Source organism: Ranitomeya variabilis, chromosome 4 (genome assembly GCF_051348905.1).
Source record: "Ranitomeya variabilis isolate aRanVar5 chromosome 4, aRanVar5.hap1, whole genome shotgun sequence".
Taxonomy (NCBI): Eukaryota; Metazoa; Chordata; class Amphibia; order Anura; family Dendrobatidae; genus Ranitomeya; species Ranitomeya variabilis.
Genome location: NC_135235.1, coordinates 624,384,295 through 624,401,078, shown reverse-complemented (window position 1 = coordinate 624,401,078; position 16,784 = coordinate 624,384,295). Strand labels below are relative to the sequence as shown.

The 16,784-nt window shown below is 43.2% G+C and overlaps 1 protein-coding gene across 4 annotated transcripts in view; it reads right to left on the bottom strand.

Moving 5' to 3' along the window:
- Nucleotides 1-2,152: 2,152 nt before the first annotated feature.
- The window catches only part of NTN1 (netrin 1), a 173,005-nt gene continuing 158,373 nt past the window's right edge, over nucleotides 2,153-16,784 (bottom strand). For all 4 annotated transcript variants that reach the window (XM_077253548.1, XM_077253545.1, XM_077253547.1 and 1 more), the window contains exons 6-7: nucleotides 15,276-15,350; nucleotides 2,153-2,672 (exon numbers count right to left, since the gene is read on the bottom strand). In XM_077253548.1, the coding sequence (XP_077109663.1) occupies nucleotides 2,344-2,672; nucleotides 15,276-15,350 (404 nt within the window). In that variant the 3' untranslated portion in view covers nucleotides 2,153-2,343. The remainder of the gene's footprint in view (nucleotides 2,673-15,275; nucleotides 15,351-16,784) is intronic.

Below are 16,784 nucleotides of genomic sequence, written 5' to 3'. Positions count from 1 at the left end.
TAGCGGTCTGACCTCACTGGTGAATAAATAAAGAGATACCCCTCTTAAGTCTATGCATTAGCCTGTAGTTTATGGAGAAAAACAGAAGAAGAGTGTCATAACCAACTTTCTTTAGCCAATGGTGGTGGTAGTTGGCACCTATTAGACAGTTTAAAGCCCCCATACACATTAGAGAAACTTGTCCAAACTTGGAGATTTTGGCCAAAATGGATGTCCATCTTATCTTAGTGGTGACCAATGACTTTCCTCTGACAAATGATGTCTGGGGCGGGAGCAACAAAAATGTACTGCCTGAACGTTTTGTTCTCCTGAAAGGTAAGTGACCACCGAGCGTGCATGTTGGGAGGGAACTCTTGTCAGACGAATGAACAAATGCTGTATGGGGTTAATAGGGACCTCAATAAATATTACGGATGGGGGGAAAAAAGGTTTGGACCTGTAGTTACTGAAGATAAATCTACAACCCAGATTCCAGAGAGAACATTCTGGTGCACACTGGATTACGAAATATTTGAAAAAAAACAAAAATGTCCATGTTGCCAACAAAAAATAATCATCCATGTTTTATTTTTGGTGGCACTCTTCGATCTGAACTCTGGTTGTTCCACCGAGAATGTCAGTGTTCGTGGTCAATGACTTTGACTTGTTTTAATCCCCTAATGTAACCTGGTGGGAATCGTGCTACCAATTAAGAACAAAGTGGTTTTTGAAGAGCGAGACATGTCATGAAATTTTCCCAACAAATCCGCAGGAGATTATTTCCAGATTTCCATTTTATAGACCATGACTATGGAAGACATGTGTGCCGTATACATAACCATGACTGTTCTTAGTTGTCGGATCACTGTGGGACGTTTCCATTAATAAATTTCCACCATCTGCATCTTCTCACCATTCACAACCACCAACAGACAATCCAACCTGTACATGATAACTTACGCCTCTTCTCGACAGCACCTAGGCTTTTTTTACATGGTTGTGTTTTTGACTGTGTCCCTTCTGCGTATGTTTTTATTCCGAAACTGGAGTGGAACCAAATTTTGTTTTGCTTTCCCTTTATTGGGGACACGAATAAGAGGCCCTTAGCTATTTCCTCAGTTCCTTGCATATTCAGAAGCAAAATAGTGGCGTCGACAGGTTCACTAGTGAAATGGATGTTTCCAGCTATACATCACTAAATCTAACTTTCAGTTAATCATGTGTCACAGGGGCTTAAAATTGATAATGAAACCCCTCTAAAAAGGAGCATATTAAAAACACAAAAGAAAAATAAAAAATACATGTGTCCTGGACATCTGGGTCTAAACACAAGCTACATCAACTCCATATATATATTTTTTTCTTAAATCAGTATATATATAATAATCTCTGCTGACAAGTTTACTTTATCCCCCTCCCACCCCCAGTCCTGACCGGCTAATACTGTCATTCCTGTATGCAATGCTATGTACAGGGTGAAAGGGTAATGGGGGGGAAAGTTAATAAACATATACAAAAACACAACATAAAGAAAAAAGTTATTTCAATGATTTACATACTTAAAATGTTAGGATTTGTATCTTTTTTTACAAATTATTTTTTTCCTAGGTTTTTTTGTATACCTAGCAGTCAGCACCTATTGGAAAAGATTTAAAATAAAAAAATGTTGGGGTAGGGGGGTGCGGAGGTGCAGGAATGACAATCCCAAAACTGAAGAATAGTGCTGCTTTTAACCCTTTTGTTGTTGCCTGGTTGCATGTGTGGCTATCAACAAAAATATTCCCCGCCCTCGGGGGTGTTTTTACAGGTTACTAAACTGCTAGGAGGGGTTGTCTATCCCCATTCCATCTCAATGGAAAAGAAGCCAGAGGGCTTTGTCTTTGCGGAACGTGAGAAATGTTTTTACAATTAATGACTCACAACGTAGAAGATACTGAACAGGTGCAAATTTCACAGCTTGCATGGCCATAAATCTCTCCGCAAAAACTGTTTCGCCCCCATCTCCCCCCTCCCAAACCCAGTCCCAGCCCCATCCCTCCCTTCCCATCTCTCTCGTTCCTTCTCTCAGTCCTGTGATCTGGTGTCTGTGAATCAACTCTACATATTAGGTGCAAACGCATCAGTTCCATAATTAAAAGTGACCCTCCCTTGTCCTCTTTTTTTTTTTTTTTTTATCAACGACCAGCTTCGATAAGCGAGTTTTTAGCCTCCTTTCTGGGAAAATAATGAAAAAAAAGTAAAAAATAATTCTACTCGATAAAACCTATCTGCTCCAGACTCTACAGCAAGCAGCAATTACGGTCCTCCCTCACTCTTCTACATAACTCTGGATTCTCCTTCGAGGGCCATCAGTCTTCTAAGCCTCTAGGCTTTCTTGCACTTTCCTTTTTTTTCTCGCTGTTGGAATTTTCTCAGCCTTCTTGCCCATGTGTCCCTCCACTGTATGACCAAGCTGGTCTTGTCTGCCACCACCCCATTTTGGTCAGGTAAGTCCTCGTCATTGCCCAGGAGCAGATACTTCTTCATAGGCTTGAGTTTTGGACACTTGCAGGCGATGTCTTTGGAACGAATCCAAAGGTTTTGGTCGCCTCGACGGATTCGATTGATTCCTTGTTTATAAACCGAGATGACGTTGACTGTGAATTTCCACCAATCTCCTACTTTGTCTGCCTTCAAGATATGGATCTGAATCGCTGTAAGACAAGAGAGACAAGTACATTAGTCACAGAGCCCGGGTTAGATAAATTGCAGTATAGTAATGGCTGAAATTACAGATTTGGACATTTTTGGAAGATACAATTTAGGGCACAAGGGTTCTTCACATCTCCGTTCACCTCTAAATATATTATGAACATTTTTCCTACATGACAACACTCCCAGCTTCTTTGATTGCACTACAAATGTCATCTCCTGTACTCCACCCATGACAGATGACCTTGTGTTCAGAACAGTATTAATACTGAACCGAGTGCCAAAGGACCATGTATTTTTTTGTGTTCATAGCAATGACATCTCCCCTATCCTGCCTTCATAACCACGAATATCAGGAATCCTATTTAATAATGGATGCTCTTAAACTTCGGAGCTTTGTTATTGCACGTGGAATCAGTATTATAGTAGTTATATTCTTGTACATAGGGGCAGTATTATAGTAGTTATATTCTTGTACATAGGGAGCAGTATTATAGCAGTTATATTCTTGTACATAGGGAGCAGTATTATAGTAGTTATATTCTTGTACATAGGGAGCAGTATTATAGAAGTTATATTCTTGTACATAGGGGGCAGTATTATAGTAGTTATATTCTTGTACATTGGAGCAGTATTATAGTAGTTATATTCTTGTACATAGGGAGCAGTATTATAGAAGTTATATTCTTGTACATAGGGGCAGTATTATAGTAGTTATATTCTTGTACATAGGGAGCAGTATTATAGAAGTTATATTCTTGTACATAGGGGCAGTATTATTGTAGTTTTATTCTTGTACATAGGGGCAGTATTATAGTAGTTATATGCTTGTACATAGGGGCAGTACTATAGTAGTTGTATTCTTGTGCATAGGGGCATTATTATAGTAGTTATATTCTTGTACATAGGGGCAGTATTATAGTAGTTTTATTCTTGTACATAGGGGCAGTATTATAGTAGTTCTATTCTTGTACATAGGAGCAGTATTATAGTAGTTATATTCTTGTACATAGGAGCAGTATTATAGTAGTTATATTCTTGTACATAGGGGCAGTATTATAATAGTTTTATTCTTGTACATAGGGACAGTATTATAGTAGGTATATTCATGTACGTAGGGGACAGTATTATAGTAGTTATATTCTTGTACATAGGGGACATTATTATAGTAGTTATATTTTTGTACATAGGGGGCAGTATTACAGTAGTTATATTCTTGTACATGGGGCAGTAGCAAAGCTACCGGGGGGGCAGAGGGGGCGGTGAACCGGAGCTACGTTATGTAACTGAATCGGCCTGCACATCGCACCGATACAGATACATTCTGCGGCAGAGCAGGGAGAATCGATCTCCCTGCACTGCCACTCTGCCACTATGGGGCCCCTGAGCAGATGGTGGGGGGCCCAGTGCCAGCAGTGGTACCCCCACCCGTCATCGCAGGGTCACCTGTATCGGCTAGATTCCGATACAGCTGACCGCATTGATGAGAGAAGGATCATTACACTCCCTCTCCCATCATCTCCCCTGTTAGCGTCTGAAATCACCGATGCCGACACTGACAGGGGTCACGATGATGTCATTACTTGGCGTCTGCTGTCTGGAGATGTGCAGGCGCTCAGAACACCGCGGGAACAAGGGAAGAGGAGAGGTGAGTATTGGATTTATTTCTTTTTATTGGATGCATTACAGTATAGAGGCCAATGGGGAGTGCATTATACTATACAGGCCTATGGGAATGTGCATTATACTATTCAGGCCTATGGAGAGTACATTGCACTATACAGGCCTATGGGGAGAGCATTATACTATACAGGCCTATGGGGAGTGCATTATACTATACAGGCCTATGGAGAGTGCATTACACTATATAGGCCTATGGGGAGAGCATTATACTATAAAGGCCTATGGGGAGTGCATTATACTATACAGGCCTATGGAGAGTGCATTACACTATACAGGCCTATGGGGAGAGCATTATACTATACAGGCCTATGGGGAGTGCATTAAACTATACAGGCCTATGGAGAGTGAATTACACTATACAGGCCTATGGGGAGAGCATTATACTATACAGGCCTATGGGGAGAGCATTATACTATACAGGCCTATGGAGAGTGCATTACACTATACAGGCCTATGGTGAGTGCATTATACTATACAGGTTGCCTAATGGGGTGCACTATACTGTACTGGCTGCCTATGGGGGTGTATTATACTGTACTGGCTGACTATGGGGGTGCATTATACTATACAGGCCTATGGGGAGAGCATTATACTATACAGGCCTATGGAGAGTGCATTATACTATACAGGCCTATGGTGAGTGCATTACACTATACAGGCCTAAGGAGAGTGCATTACACTATACAGGCCTATGGAGAGTGCATTACACTATACAGGCCTATGGGGAGAGCATTATACTATACAGGCCTATGGGGAGTGCATTATACTATACAGGCCTATGGAGAGTGCATTACACTATACAGGCCTATGGGGAGAGCATTATACTATGCAGGCCTATGGAGAGTGCATTACACTATACAGGCCTATGGAGAGTGCATTACACTATACAGGCCTATGGGGAGTGCATTATACTATACAGGTTGCCTAATGGGGTGCACTATACTGTACTGGCTGCCTATGGGGGTGCATTATACTGTACTGGCTGACTATGAGGGTGCATTATACTATACAGGCCTATGGAGAGTGCATTATACTATACAGGCCTATGGAGACTGCATTACAATATACAGGCCTATGGAGACTGCATTACAATATACAGGCCTATGGAGAGTGCATTACACTATACAGGCCTATGGGGAGAGCATTATACTATACAGGCCTATGGAGAGTGAATTACACTATACAGGACTATGGGGAGAGCATTATACTATACAGGCCTATAGGGAGTGCATTATACTATAGAGGCCTATGGGGAGTGCATTATACTATACAGGCCTATGGGGAGTGCATTACACTATACACACACACAGCAGCCCTGCCCTGCCTCAGGCTCTAGTTAATTTTGCAGCTGTGTCTGAGCCTGTCTCACCCTTTAACCTTGGTGCTGGTTTGGAGGTGTGGAAGCCAGATCTGATATGTCCGTACAGGACCTGATCGGCCTTCACCTACGCTTTTCCTTCCTGGCACCAAGGGAGTGATTCTGAAAATGCTCCAGGTACAGCTTGCATGTCATAGTAAAGTAATGGTGTCTTTCTTTTTATGCTTTTTTTATACATCTAGGAGGCCGTAATGGCACAATGTTAATAAAATACGTAGCGTAGGACTGCCCCATTATGAGATTGCCGTGAAGTGGCGGGGTAGCTCAAAAAAATTTATCAATTATTTGCTAAATGTCTCATATTTGAACTACAGTTAGAATTCAGTAGGTGCATGTGCATCATTTGTATTGCGTTCGGACCATAAGCAGTGCTGGCTTCTTTTTTTTTCTATTACACTATACAGCAGAGGTGTCAAACTGCATTCCTCGAGGTCCGCCAACAGGTCATGTTTTCAGGATTTCCTTGTATTGCACAGGTGATAATTTAATCACCTGCACAGAATGATTCCAGCACCTTGTGGAATGCTAAGGAAATCCTGAAAACATGACCTGTTGGCGGCCCTCGAGGAATGCAGTTTGACACCTCTGCTATACAGGACTATGGGGAGAGCATTATACTATACAGGCCTATAGGGAGTGCATTATACTATACAGGCCTATGGGGAGAGTATTATACTATACAGGCATATGGGGAGTGCATTGTACTATATGTACATTATATTATACACATATATTACATATATTATATGTTCTGCAGGACTGGTATCTACCACCGACCATATGGCGGTAATATCCATGTTGGTCTTTATTTTCAGTAACAACGCGGTCATCTGCTGAGATTCTCCTACATCCACTATTAGAGTGCGTCACCCAGTTGTAATTATGGTTACCTGGTTAGGGACCCACTCAGAAGCTTTGCTCCCCTGAACCAAAACCTTAGCTACACCTCTGACATAGGGAGCAGTATTATAGAAGTTATATTCTTGTACATAGGGACAGTATTATAGTAGTTATATTCTTGTACATAGGGACAGTATTATAGTAGTTAAAAACTACAAGACCCCATTTTCAAGTAGTATAGATTATGCTTTCCTGTGCAGTAACTAAAAGATATTTTGATGCATATTGGCCTCATACAGTTGTGCTCAAAAGTTTACATACCCTGGCAGAATTTTTCCTTTCTTGGCCTTTTTTCAGAGATTATGAATGATAACACCAAAACTTTTTCTCCACTCATGGTTAGTGGTTGGGTGAAGCAATTTATGGTCAAACTACTGAGTTTTCTCTTTTTAAAAGGTATTGTTTCTCCTTGCGGAGATTGACGTGCTAAGCATGCCGAGATGAGGAGACTTAAAGCCGCAATGCTCCTCTGGGAAATATGCTAATTATGCAAATCCTCTCTTCAGAGAGGAAGAGAACTAGAACTCTAGTGCCACATGTTGGAAGGTAGCAATCCTACAAGTCAATGTCGCAATGTCGACCCTTTAACAAGCCTTGTCACATGATTTAGTATAATAGCCAAACCAGAATCTCAATTTGCAGACACTGTGTTTTGGGGTACTGCCCCTCATCAGTGCAAAGTGGAGATCTGGTTTGGCTGTGTGAGAGGCGTCCGACTGATATCCAAGAAGTATCGTTTCTCCTTGTGGAGATTGACATGCTAAGCATGCCAAGATGAGGAGACTTAAAGCCACAATGCTCCTCACACAGCCAAACCAGATCTCCACTTTGCATAATTCTCTTTTTAAATCATATTGACAACCCAAAACATCCAAATGACCCTGATCAAAAGTTCACATACCCTGGTGATTTTGGCCTGATAACATGCACAGAAGTTGACATAAATGGGTTTGAATGGAGACAGGCTGTTGCATCATTCATCCAGCCACTGACGTTTCTGAATTGTGAGTCATTGGGAAAGCAAAAGAATTGTCAACGGATCTAAGGGAAAATGTAACTGAACTGTATAAAACAGGAAAGGTATACAAAAAGATATCCAAGGAATTGATAATGCCTGTCAGCAGCGTTCAAACTGTGATTAACAAATGGAAAATCAGGGACTCTGTAAAAACAGAACCACGGTCAGGTAGACCAACACAAATGTTGTCCACAACTGCCAGGAAAATAGTTTGAGATGCAAATAAAAACCCACAGATAACATCAGCTGAAATACTGGACTCTCTGAAAACTAGCGGTGTGGCTGTTTCAAGATGTACAATAAGGAGACATTTGAAGAAAAATGGGCTTCATGGTCGAGTTGCCAGAAGAAAGCCATTACTGCGCAAATGCCGCAAAGTATCTTGCCTATAATACACAAAACAGCACAGAGACAAGCCTCAAAACTTCTGGAACAAGGTAATTTGGAGTGATGAGACCAAAATTGAACTATTGGCCACAACCATAAACGCTACATTTGGAGAGAGGTCAACAAGACCTATGATGAAAGGAACACCATTTTGACTGTAAAGCACGGAGGTGGATTGCTGATGTTAGGGTGTGTGCGAACCACAAAGGCACATGAAACTTGGTCAATGTTGAAGTAAAGATGAATGCAGCACATTATCAGCAAATACTGGAGGCAAATTTGCACTTATCAGCCCAGAAGCTGCACATCGGACATAATTGGACGTTCCAACATGACAACGATCCAAAACACAAGGCCAAGGCGACCTGTCATTCGCTACAGCAGAACAAGGTGAAGGGTCTGGAGTGGCCATCTCAGTCTCCTGACCTCATTATCATTGAGCCACTCTGGGGAGATCTCAAGCACACAGCTCATGCTAGACAGCCCAGGAATTTACAGGAACTGGAGGCTTTTTGCCAAGAAGAGAGGGCAGTTTTACCATCTGAGAAAATAAAGAACCTCATCCACAACTACCACAAAAGACTTTAAGCTGTCATTGATATTAGAGGGGGCAATACATGGTATAAAGAAATGGGTATGTAAATGTTTGATCAGGGTCATTTGGATGTTTTGGGTTGTCATTATGATTTATAAAGAGAAACACAGTAGTTTGACAATAAATGGCTTCACCCAACCACTAACCATGAGTGGAGAAAAAGACTTGGTGTTATCATTCATATTCTCTGAAAAAAAGGCCAGGAGAGCAAAAATTCTGCCGGGGTATGTAAACTTTTGAACACAATTGTATACGCCCACTCTTTTATCATATGTTTTAGGGGGGATAATAATACTCTATACTGTCTATGATTTATTCTGGATTTGTCAGTACATTTCACAATTATATCTGCCAATTTTTTGTAGATTTTTTTTTTTCAAGGGTTGATCCCACAGAAGTGCATAAAATGCATCTCATCAGCCAACCAGTACTCTGCCCTGTTCTGATGAGGATCAAAACCCCCCAAACAGCATTATACAGATTGTTCTCTGGTTTGGTTGATGCAAGAGTTTTCTTCTTTCTGTTGGGGAGCTAACCTGCATATGTTTTCCCCATGGTGTATCTCCTGTATGTACATTTAGGTCTCTAAAACCAGAGTCCCTCATCCCCACAATTTCCAGAACTACAATATACTAAAATATGGACTGCTATAGAAGTTCTCAAATGACAGTAACAGGTAGTAAGGGGTATAGGTTTAGGGTTGGGTGAGATCAGAAGCAGTGAATGCCGCCGGTGTCAGTAGCAGTTCTCCTAGAGGGCTCCAGATAATTAGGACATTTCATGCTCAATTAGCGCAAACGTCTACTAGAGTAATACATCTTTACAGTAATTTGTTACTATTTTTTAAGACACCTCCTTTATACTGTAAATCTGCCTTGTGTGTTTTCGACCTTACCCACTATACATGATAATACTGGATTAATAAATAATGGTCACTTGTTGCCATATACAACCTTTTAGAAAGTCTCCCATACATCTGGACCTACAGAACGTACTCCAAGGGGTAAATTGTGATTTAAAAAAAATAATAAAAACATCAAACCTTCAGCCGAATCGCATCAACCAAAAACACATTGGGGGGATTTATCATTCTCCAGCACCAGTAGGGGTCACAAATTACGCTGCACGCCATTTTTGTGGAATATTTTGTATCTTACTAGTTTATTTTACTCTTCTACAAAAATGGTCAAAAATTATAGTGCAACCTTACACCAGCCCATGACTGGCAGAGACTTGATTTTATGGTTATTGCATGAAAAGTGATGCGAGGGTCTCAGTGTGGTGCAGTGAGGGTCTTAGTCATTAAGGTGCATGTCAGTGCAGCACACTTTTAATTAATTAATCATGTGATAATAATCCCCCCATTGTGTGAGCAGGTGGTCATTCATGTATGTGGTAGGAACCTGAGCAGGGATATCTGGCCTAGGATTAGGATGCACCCATCCCGCCAATAGTCAGGGATTGTCTTAGAAATGGGTCCCTGACTTGTCCCGGTGAGAAGATCCAGCCACCACCACAACTGGATCTGTAACAGGAGGCTTTAGTGACCAGTCTGCACAGGAACGCAAGAACCTTGTAGCTTCCTGCTGGGGGGAGGGAGCAAGACACCTTTGGAAAAATCAACATTCTCAATCCTAAAGTCTTCCAGAATTTCTTATTTCACCTTCCAGCTGTGAAAACATGAGAGCAGGCTGTGGATGTGTCACCGGCTGGGGAGGGGGCTACACGTGCTCCCGAAACGCCGATGGTACCAGCTCCGCCACACACAACCTTAGGGGATGCTCACACCATATAGATATTTTCAGGATTTTCCACCTGGATTTTCAGCCTGAAAATCCGCAGCTGAATACAGCACCAGCAAAGTGGATGAGATTTCTGTAATCTCATCCACATGTTGGTTTTATCTTTTTAACTGACCCGTTTTTTGGATTTTTCAATTTCACGTTTTTTTGTTTTTTTTTATGTGTCTGTGCAGATCTTTGCGGATTTACTGATCAAAGTGTCCGCAGCTCATCCACAATGTGTGAACTTACCCCAACTGGATATTTGTAGCCAGGTTTCCATTGCTATTGGGATTCCTGTTTTTTATTCTCCTATAAGTCATGAAGTGGATCTGTAAAACCTCGCCCACATGTATGGTCCTGCACAGAAAATAGTCACCAACTATGCCACGTACGAGCCGTGCCACGTGTGAAAGGTGGCCATACGCATTGGATGAATGTCGACCACACCTGTCGATTTTAGTGGGACCGTGTAATTTGTATGAGGGGTGTCCTAACTCTGGCCTAAAAGCAGATGTGGCAGAAAAGAAGGATTGGACATGTTGGATTTAAACATGCCCGATCCTCTGTTCTCTAGGATGTTATCACCAGGGGAGCGCGTAAGCTGCTTACCCGCCTCTCCCCAAGAAGAACTCCTGCACGCTCAGCCGAGCCCAGTTTTCTAAGATTTATGCCCACCATAGTCTGCATTGGGTCTGACTTCCACCTTTTAACCTACGGTTTAGAGTAAACCTCGAAAGCACACCAAGTGAACGAGCTGTAATACCAGCCACAGCCAGTGGCCAACAGTGGTGCTGTTTCTGGGTGCGGAAGGTAAAACCTCAGGCTGGGGTAACGGTGAGCGAGCAGGGCAATGTTATACAGTTTGCTACATATTAACGTCCACCAGATCAGGAAACCTTTTGGGCAGAGGATCCATGTTCCGCTTTTTTTAACGGTGCATGTAGACCAATTTCCAGATCGCCGCTCTCTGTCAGTGAATAGCACCATGAGACTCTGAGCGCTCTTTGGTAACTTGTTTTATGGTCAAACCGTTTTTCAGCCTCGGACTACGAAGGTGAAGTTTTCCATTCAATGACAGCAAGCGGACATTACGAGAACTGTAAGGAATTGCTACAATGAAGATGCAACCGGACATTTTAACCCTTTCTACAGGTATAATATCAGTCAGGCACCATGGCATAAAGTCCCCCCCTACAGGGACAGGACAGGCGATGGAGGCCGAGCTTTTGCTTCTTTTTGTGGCTTTCCTTTCATCTCCATTCCCCTTGGATAGGACCCTTCCCCGCGTCCCTCTGCTGCTTGGCAGTACCTCGGCCCCCCTGCCACTTCCAGGCCGCGATACTATTTGTAAGCGGGGCGTAGCTGCATGGCCTATCCTTCTAGATTCCCCCCTCCGCCCTTCCAGTCTCTCTGGGAAAGTTGGCAGCTCCCGCTTCCCCTCCATACAAAGCCGTGCCCTTCCAAGCCACGGAGATCAGACACCAGCGGATTAACCGTCCGTTCAGGAAAAGGAGCCCTCACGCTGAGGTGAAATAGCTGCGGTTTGTAAGTGAGCGGACGTATTAAATGGAGCAGCAGGCGTCCCCCTTAGATGCCCATTTGAGGATTGTCAGGCACCCCCCGCCGGGCGGCAGAATGCGGCACGTCAGGATTTTTCACTCTCCTCTTTCTGCAGCCGCGCAGGGCGCAGGCGGTTTTTCTTGTCAGTACACGGTGGCGGCGGGCCAAGGCCTTGTACAGAAAAGCTTGTCTTCTCATCTGCACCCGAGGAGGCAGCGTAAGGGCAGAGCACACAGCGGGAGAAACTAAATAGTCGTCTCCGGTGCCCACTGCGCTTTCCGAACCCCTCGCTCCGAGCAAAGGGGGCAGCAGCGGATTACAGCTCCATTTTCGTTGCACCATCTTTAGTTTAAAGATCTCTGAGGGATCTCACATGAGACATAAGTTGTCACCACAGCAGATCCCGCCACGCCGTGAGAATGTGGGCTGTGCCATGCAAAGTGGGGCATTCATTCAATCACTGCGGTTTTGTTCCCCCCCCCAAATAATGCTCCATTATCCCACCGGGCACCAATTAGTATGCAAATCCTAAAATGGACTTGTTTCTGGAAAGCTACTTAAACTTCACAGCCCTCGATATTCGGCCATACATCTCATTTGTGAGGAGACCACAAGTGCATGGCTTCTCCCAGGTCTGTGGGGGAACTCTGCTCCAGAAGAAATCAAAGGCTGTAGACACCGTCAGGGCTTTTACTTGCCTAAATGAGTGTGTTTTGGATTAAAAATAATTTTTACAATTGGATTGTGTATATTTTTTTTTATTCGCTGCCCATTGCTGGCTGCTGAATTTGAGTTAACTGAGAATCTGTCAGAGAGCTCCCTCGGACGGAGAGTTTGTAACTCTTCTATGTCTTTTCCTGAGCTCCTCTCAGCTGATTTATGACCACAACAAACTTCAGCTGATAATGTATAATTGGTTGGGAAAAGTTGTATTTGTTGGACCTCTGCGTTTTTTTTTTGTCAACCAGGAGCTCACTGACCGATTCCCCAGTTAACTCGCTCTGCAGCCAGCAATAGGCAACACAAAGGCTAGAGAGAAAACATGGATTTTTATAATTCATGCATTTAAAAGAAACCTGACAGCTGATTAATACTGCCCGAACCACGAGCAGCAGGAATCAGACACCAGCTCCGTCATTCCAGGCCGGAATGCTTTACTCTGATATGTTGCTGCATTTAATAACCGTCCGGGGCCCCAGCGTCTTCACCGCAAACCAGCTGCCAGGTTCACTTATTGATCTCCCATCTGACAGTAAAGTAAGAGCAGTGACCCTGATCCCAGTAATGTGGCACTTACTGGGCTTCTTGCTGTAGTTTTGACTATGCACTGTTTGATCTGCTTCTGCAGCTCTGCTAGTATTCTCATTGACAAGCTCTTGCTATGAAGAACTCAATATTCATGAGCATCCCCCAATGTTTGGCAGCTTTCTGCGTATAAGTTTCTGGTGTCTGTGGGGTTAGATGGAGCTCAGCACTGGGAGGATGGTGATATTATCAAAACTATAGTGAGGAGCCCAGTAAGTGACCCAGCACTAGAATCAGGGTCTGTTTATTTTATGTTGATCTCCGATTGGGAAGATTAAAACTGGTGACAGATTCCCTTTCGGGTCAGTGCAAACGCTACAGATTCTGCAACTGAAAATGGCTTCCGTTCATCTGAATGTGGCTGTGCCAGATAAATGGGAAAGTTTCAGAGCTTTCTGCATCAAAATCTGCATCAAGTACTCCCAATGTGCACTGACCCTGGTTACTGGGTTTTCAAAGTTTTATTCGGAAACTCCTGTGAATCTGACACCTTCATTTATGCATCAAAACTGCTATGTCGGGCATGCATGCTGGGTCGTGGCAGTTGCCTTTGAATTCCCGTGCCTGCACAATAATCCTTCTTGGGCTGCTCCCCTTCTTCCAGAGGCGTCCACCAGCGCGGCTGATCTTGTGCAATGGAGGCCACAGTGACCCCGATCGTGTGATCAAGAAGTGAACAGCGTGTCAATCATCTAGATGTAGGCAGAACTGCTGCCCAAAGTCATGAATCCGCTGGACTTCTCCAATGCCGGTGATCATTACCAAACGGAACAGGACACTACCGATAATAGGCAACCACTTTTATTTAGTGACTGTACATAAAGGCACGGTTTTGGTGTAAAAAGGGATGTGACAGGTGCTCCTGTGTACAAAAAAAAATAAACCATTTCCATAGACTGTATTATGGAAATCACAGCTCCTCTGTCCATGATCCTCTCCTGTTGGCGAGAGTGTAAAGTGGTTGGACAGAGCATCTGTCTCAGGAGGACCTGTCCTGTATCATCCAGGTGAGGAATATAGGTATAGTGTAATACTCAATTTAGCCTGTGGAGGTGCTGTAGGGAAATTGAATTTCTGAGAACTAGAAATTGTCCTAAGTGGAGTCCTCCTCACACCAGCGTCAACCATTAATCATAACAGAGTGGCTGAGAAGACCAACTCTTACTCTGGAGGAGCCATCATGGCTGGACGGCAATCATTGTGGTTCCAGCAGCAGAACATCATGTAATCCTCATAGAAATGGCATCTATTATCAATGAGGGATTATCCAAATTGGACCAGTCTGCAGCGTTTCAAGGAAAACAGACTTTGGAGAGCCGACAGCTTCTCCCCACCCGGTTCCTCTGGCCTGATGGGTCTCTCCTAATATATGTGTGCATAGGGAGAGACCTGTCAGTCAAAGGGATCTGGGCGGGGAGATGCAACCAAGGACCGGCAGGGATATTTAGGCCCTGATTCAGTAAAATTGGCATTTTTTACACCAGTTTTAATTAAGGTGAGCGCTGGGGTAAGATGTGCCGAATGCTTTAGGAAGCATTAAAGGGAACCTGTTACATGGAAAATGTCTACTAACCTGCAGCTATGGGGTTAATATTCAGATTAATAGTGTTCTGAATTGCTCGGTGATGACACTTAGACCTCCAGGAACTTTATTCCTCCCGGTAGCATTTGGGTTTCAGTTATGTGGGTGGCACGGGCTCAGTCACTGCTCTGTGTATAGAGCACGGCAGCTGTAACTGCCCCTCCGGCACTGACTGACAGCCAGCCCTACTGCTGAGTCGCTGTCAGTCAGTGCTGGGTGTGCTGCACTTGGAAGATGAATTCTGCTATCTCTGTGCTCTCCCCATGGATTACCATGTATATGTGAAGTAGGATTATAGATCTGGGACTATATATTGGTGATCTACAGATAAAAATGATAATGTTCTTCAATTGGTGGAAGATGACTGCCGAACGTGGAGCTCTTTCAGATTGTACAGATTTGGGATTACTCACCATAATCCTTCTTGCAGTACTTTTTCATGTTGATCTTCAGTTTTCCTTTTGATGCCTTGCAGTAGGAGTCGCAGTCTGTGGGGAGAGAGAAATCCCGATCAATACCGAGCGCTAGATATGTATAGGTCAATCTCTATAATCTCATAATAACCTTTTCTCCAGGGGTCGGACGTCATGGGCCTGTCATAATTGAGGCAAACTTACACAAGTAGTATTTAGCCAATATTCCTACAAAGTTCTGTAATAAACTCTCGATTTCTGGCCGGATAAATGAGGCCGTTTCTATGTCCCATACCAAGTTTTTGTGAATGGCATCTTGCCTGTCGCCTAGCATCCGATGCTTCTCAATTAGCTTGTGTGCCTGATAATGGATGACTGCTCCCACCAGGGCCAACGCCTCTCATTAACCCCGCAGCTCAGAAACAAGCGAAGTTCAGCTCAGCGCACATTATCTGCCTATTATTCTGCTTGAGCAAGATTGATTGGAGGACAAATCACCACAAATAAACCATGTAATTAGATTAGGCCTCATTATTGTTTTCAGATCCCCCACCTTCACGTCTTCTCCTAGCTGGGAGGTTCTAATTTGACTGCAGGAGAGGAGAAAATTAGATATGCCCATACTTTATTAGCTGGAATTTTTGACCGGCTTTCGTAATGAAAAATAAACAAGATGGAAAAAATAAAAATTGTGCAAAATATGAGTGGCAGGATGTATATAATTTGTCCGGCAGCCATATATTGGAGGTGGATATATCGCATGAGTACAATGGTACTGCATTTATCTCAGGACGCTGTTGTAATTGTTCTATTTTTTTCCTCCACCGACTCCGAACATTGGTGAAGTTGCCCCACAGCATCACTTCTTAGTAGATGCCTTCATGTGTACAGTAGTTAATTAATTCCTTTTCTTGACGTGCGGATTCAAACTCACAACTCGTAGTTTGGCAGGCAGAAACTTTATCAGTGAGCCACAGTATAGTATGTGAGGATTTTCTCTATCTAAAGATCTAAATGAACGATTCTGAACATTGAGGGCAAACTCGGACTGGCCCACAGGATAACAGGAGATTCCTCCGGTGGGCCCCTGTGCAGGAATGGGCCACCACCCTCTTATATGAGCAGTACTTAGCACAATAACCTTGATTAACCATATACAGACAAAGACAGCATTTTATTAATTTACCAATCAACCAAGTTTATTGCTATCAAAATTTGTGAATGAGGATAAAGTCATATTTGCATGTAGCTTAAAACTGGAGCCCTTGAGTTGATGTTACCGATTGGTCCTTTGAACCCTAGTTCGACACTGGTTGGAGGAGTTGCCCCACCACATCTCTTCTGCTTAGTAAATACCTGCACATATAGTGAATTAATTGAATTTCTTAACATGTGGATTCAAACTCACAACCAATAGAATGGTAGGCAGAAACCTTATCAGTGAGCCTAAGTATACTATATGATGATTTTCTCTACCTAAAGAGAGAAATGGTATTTACAGGCATTATG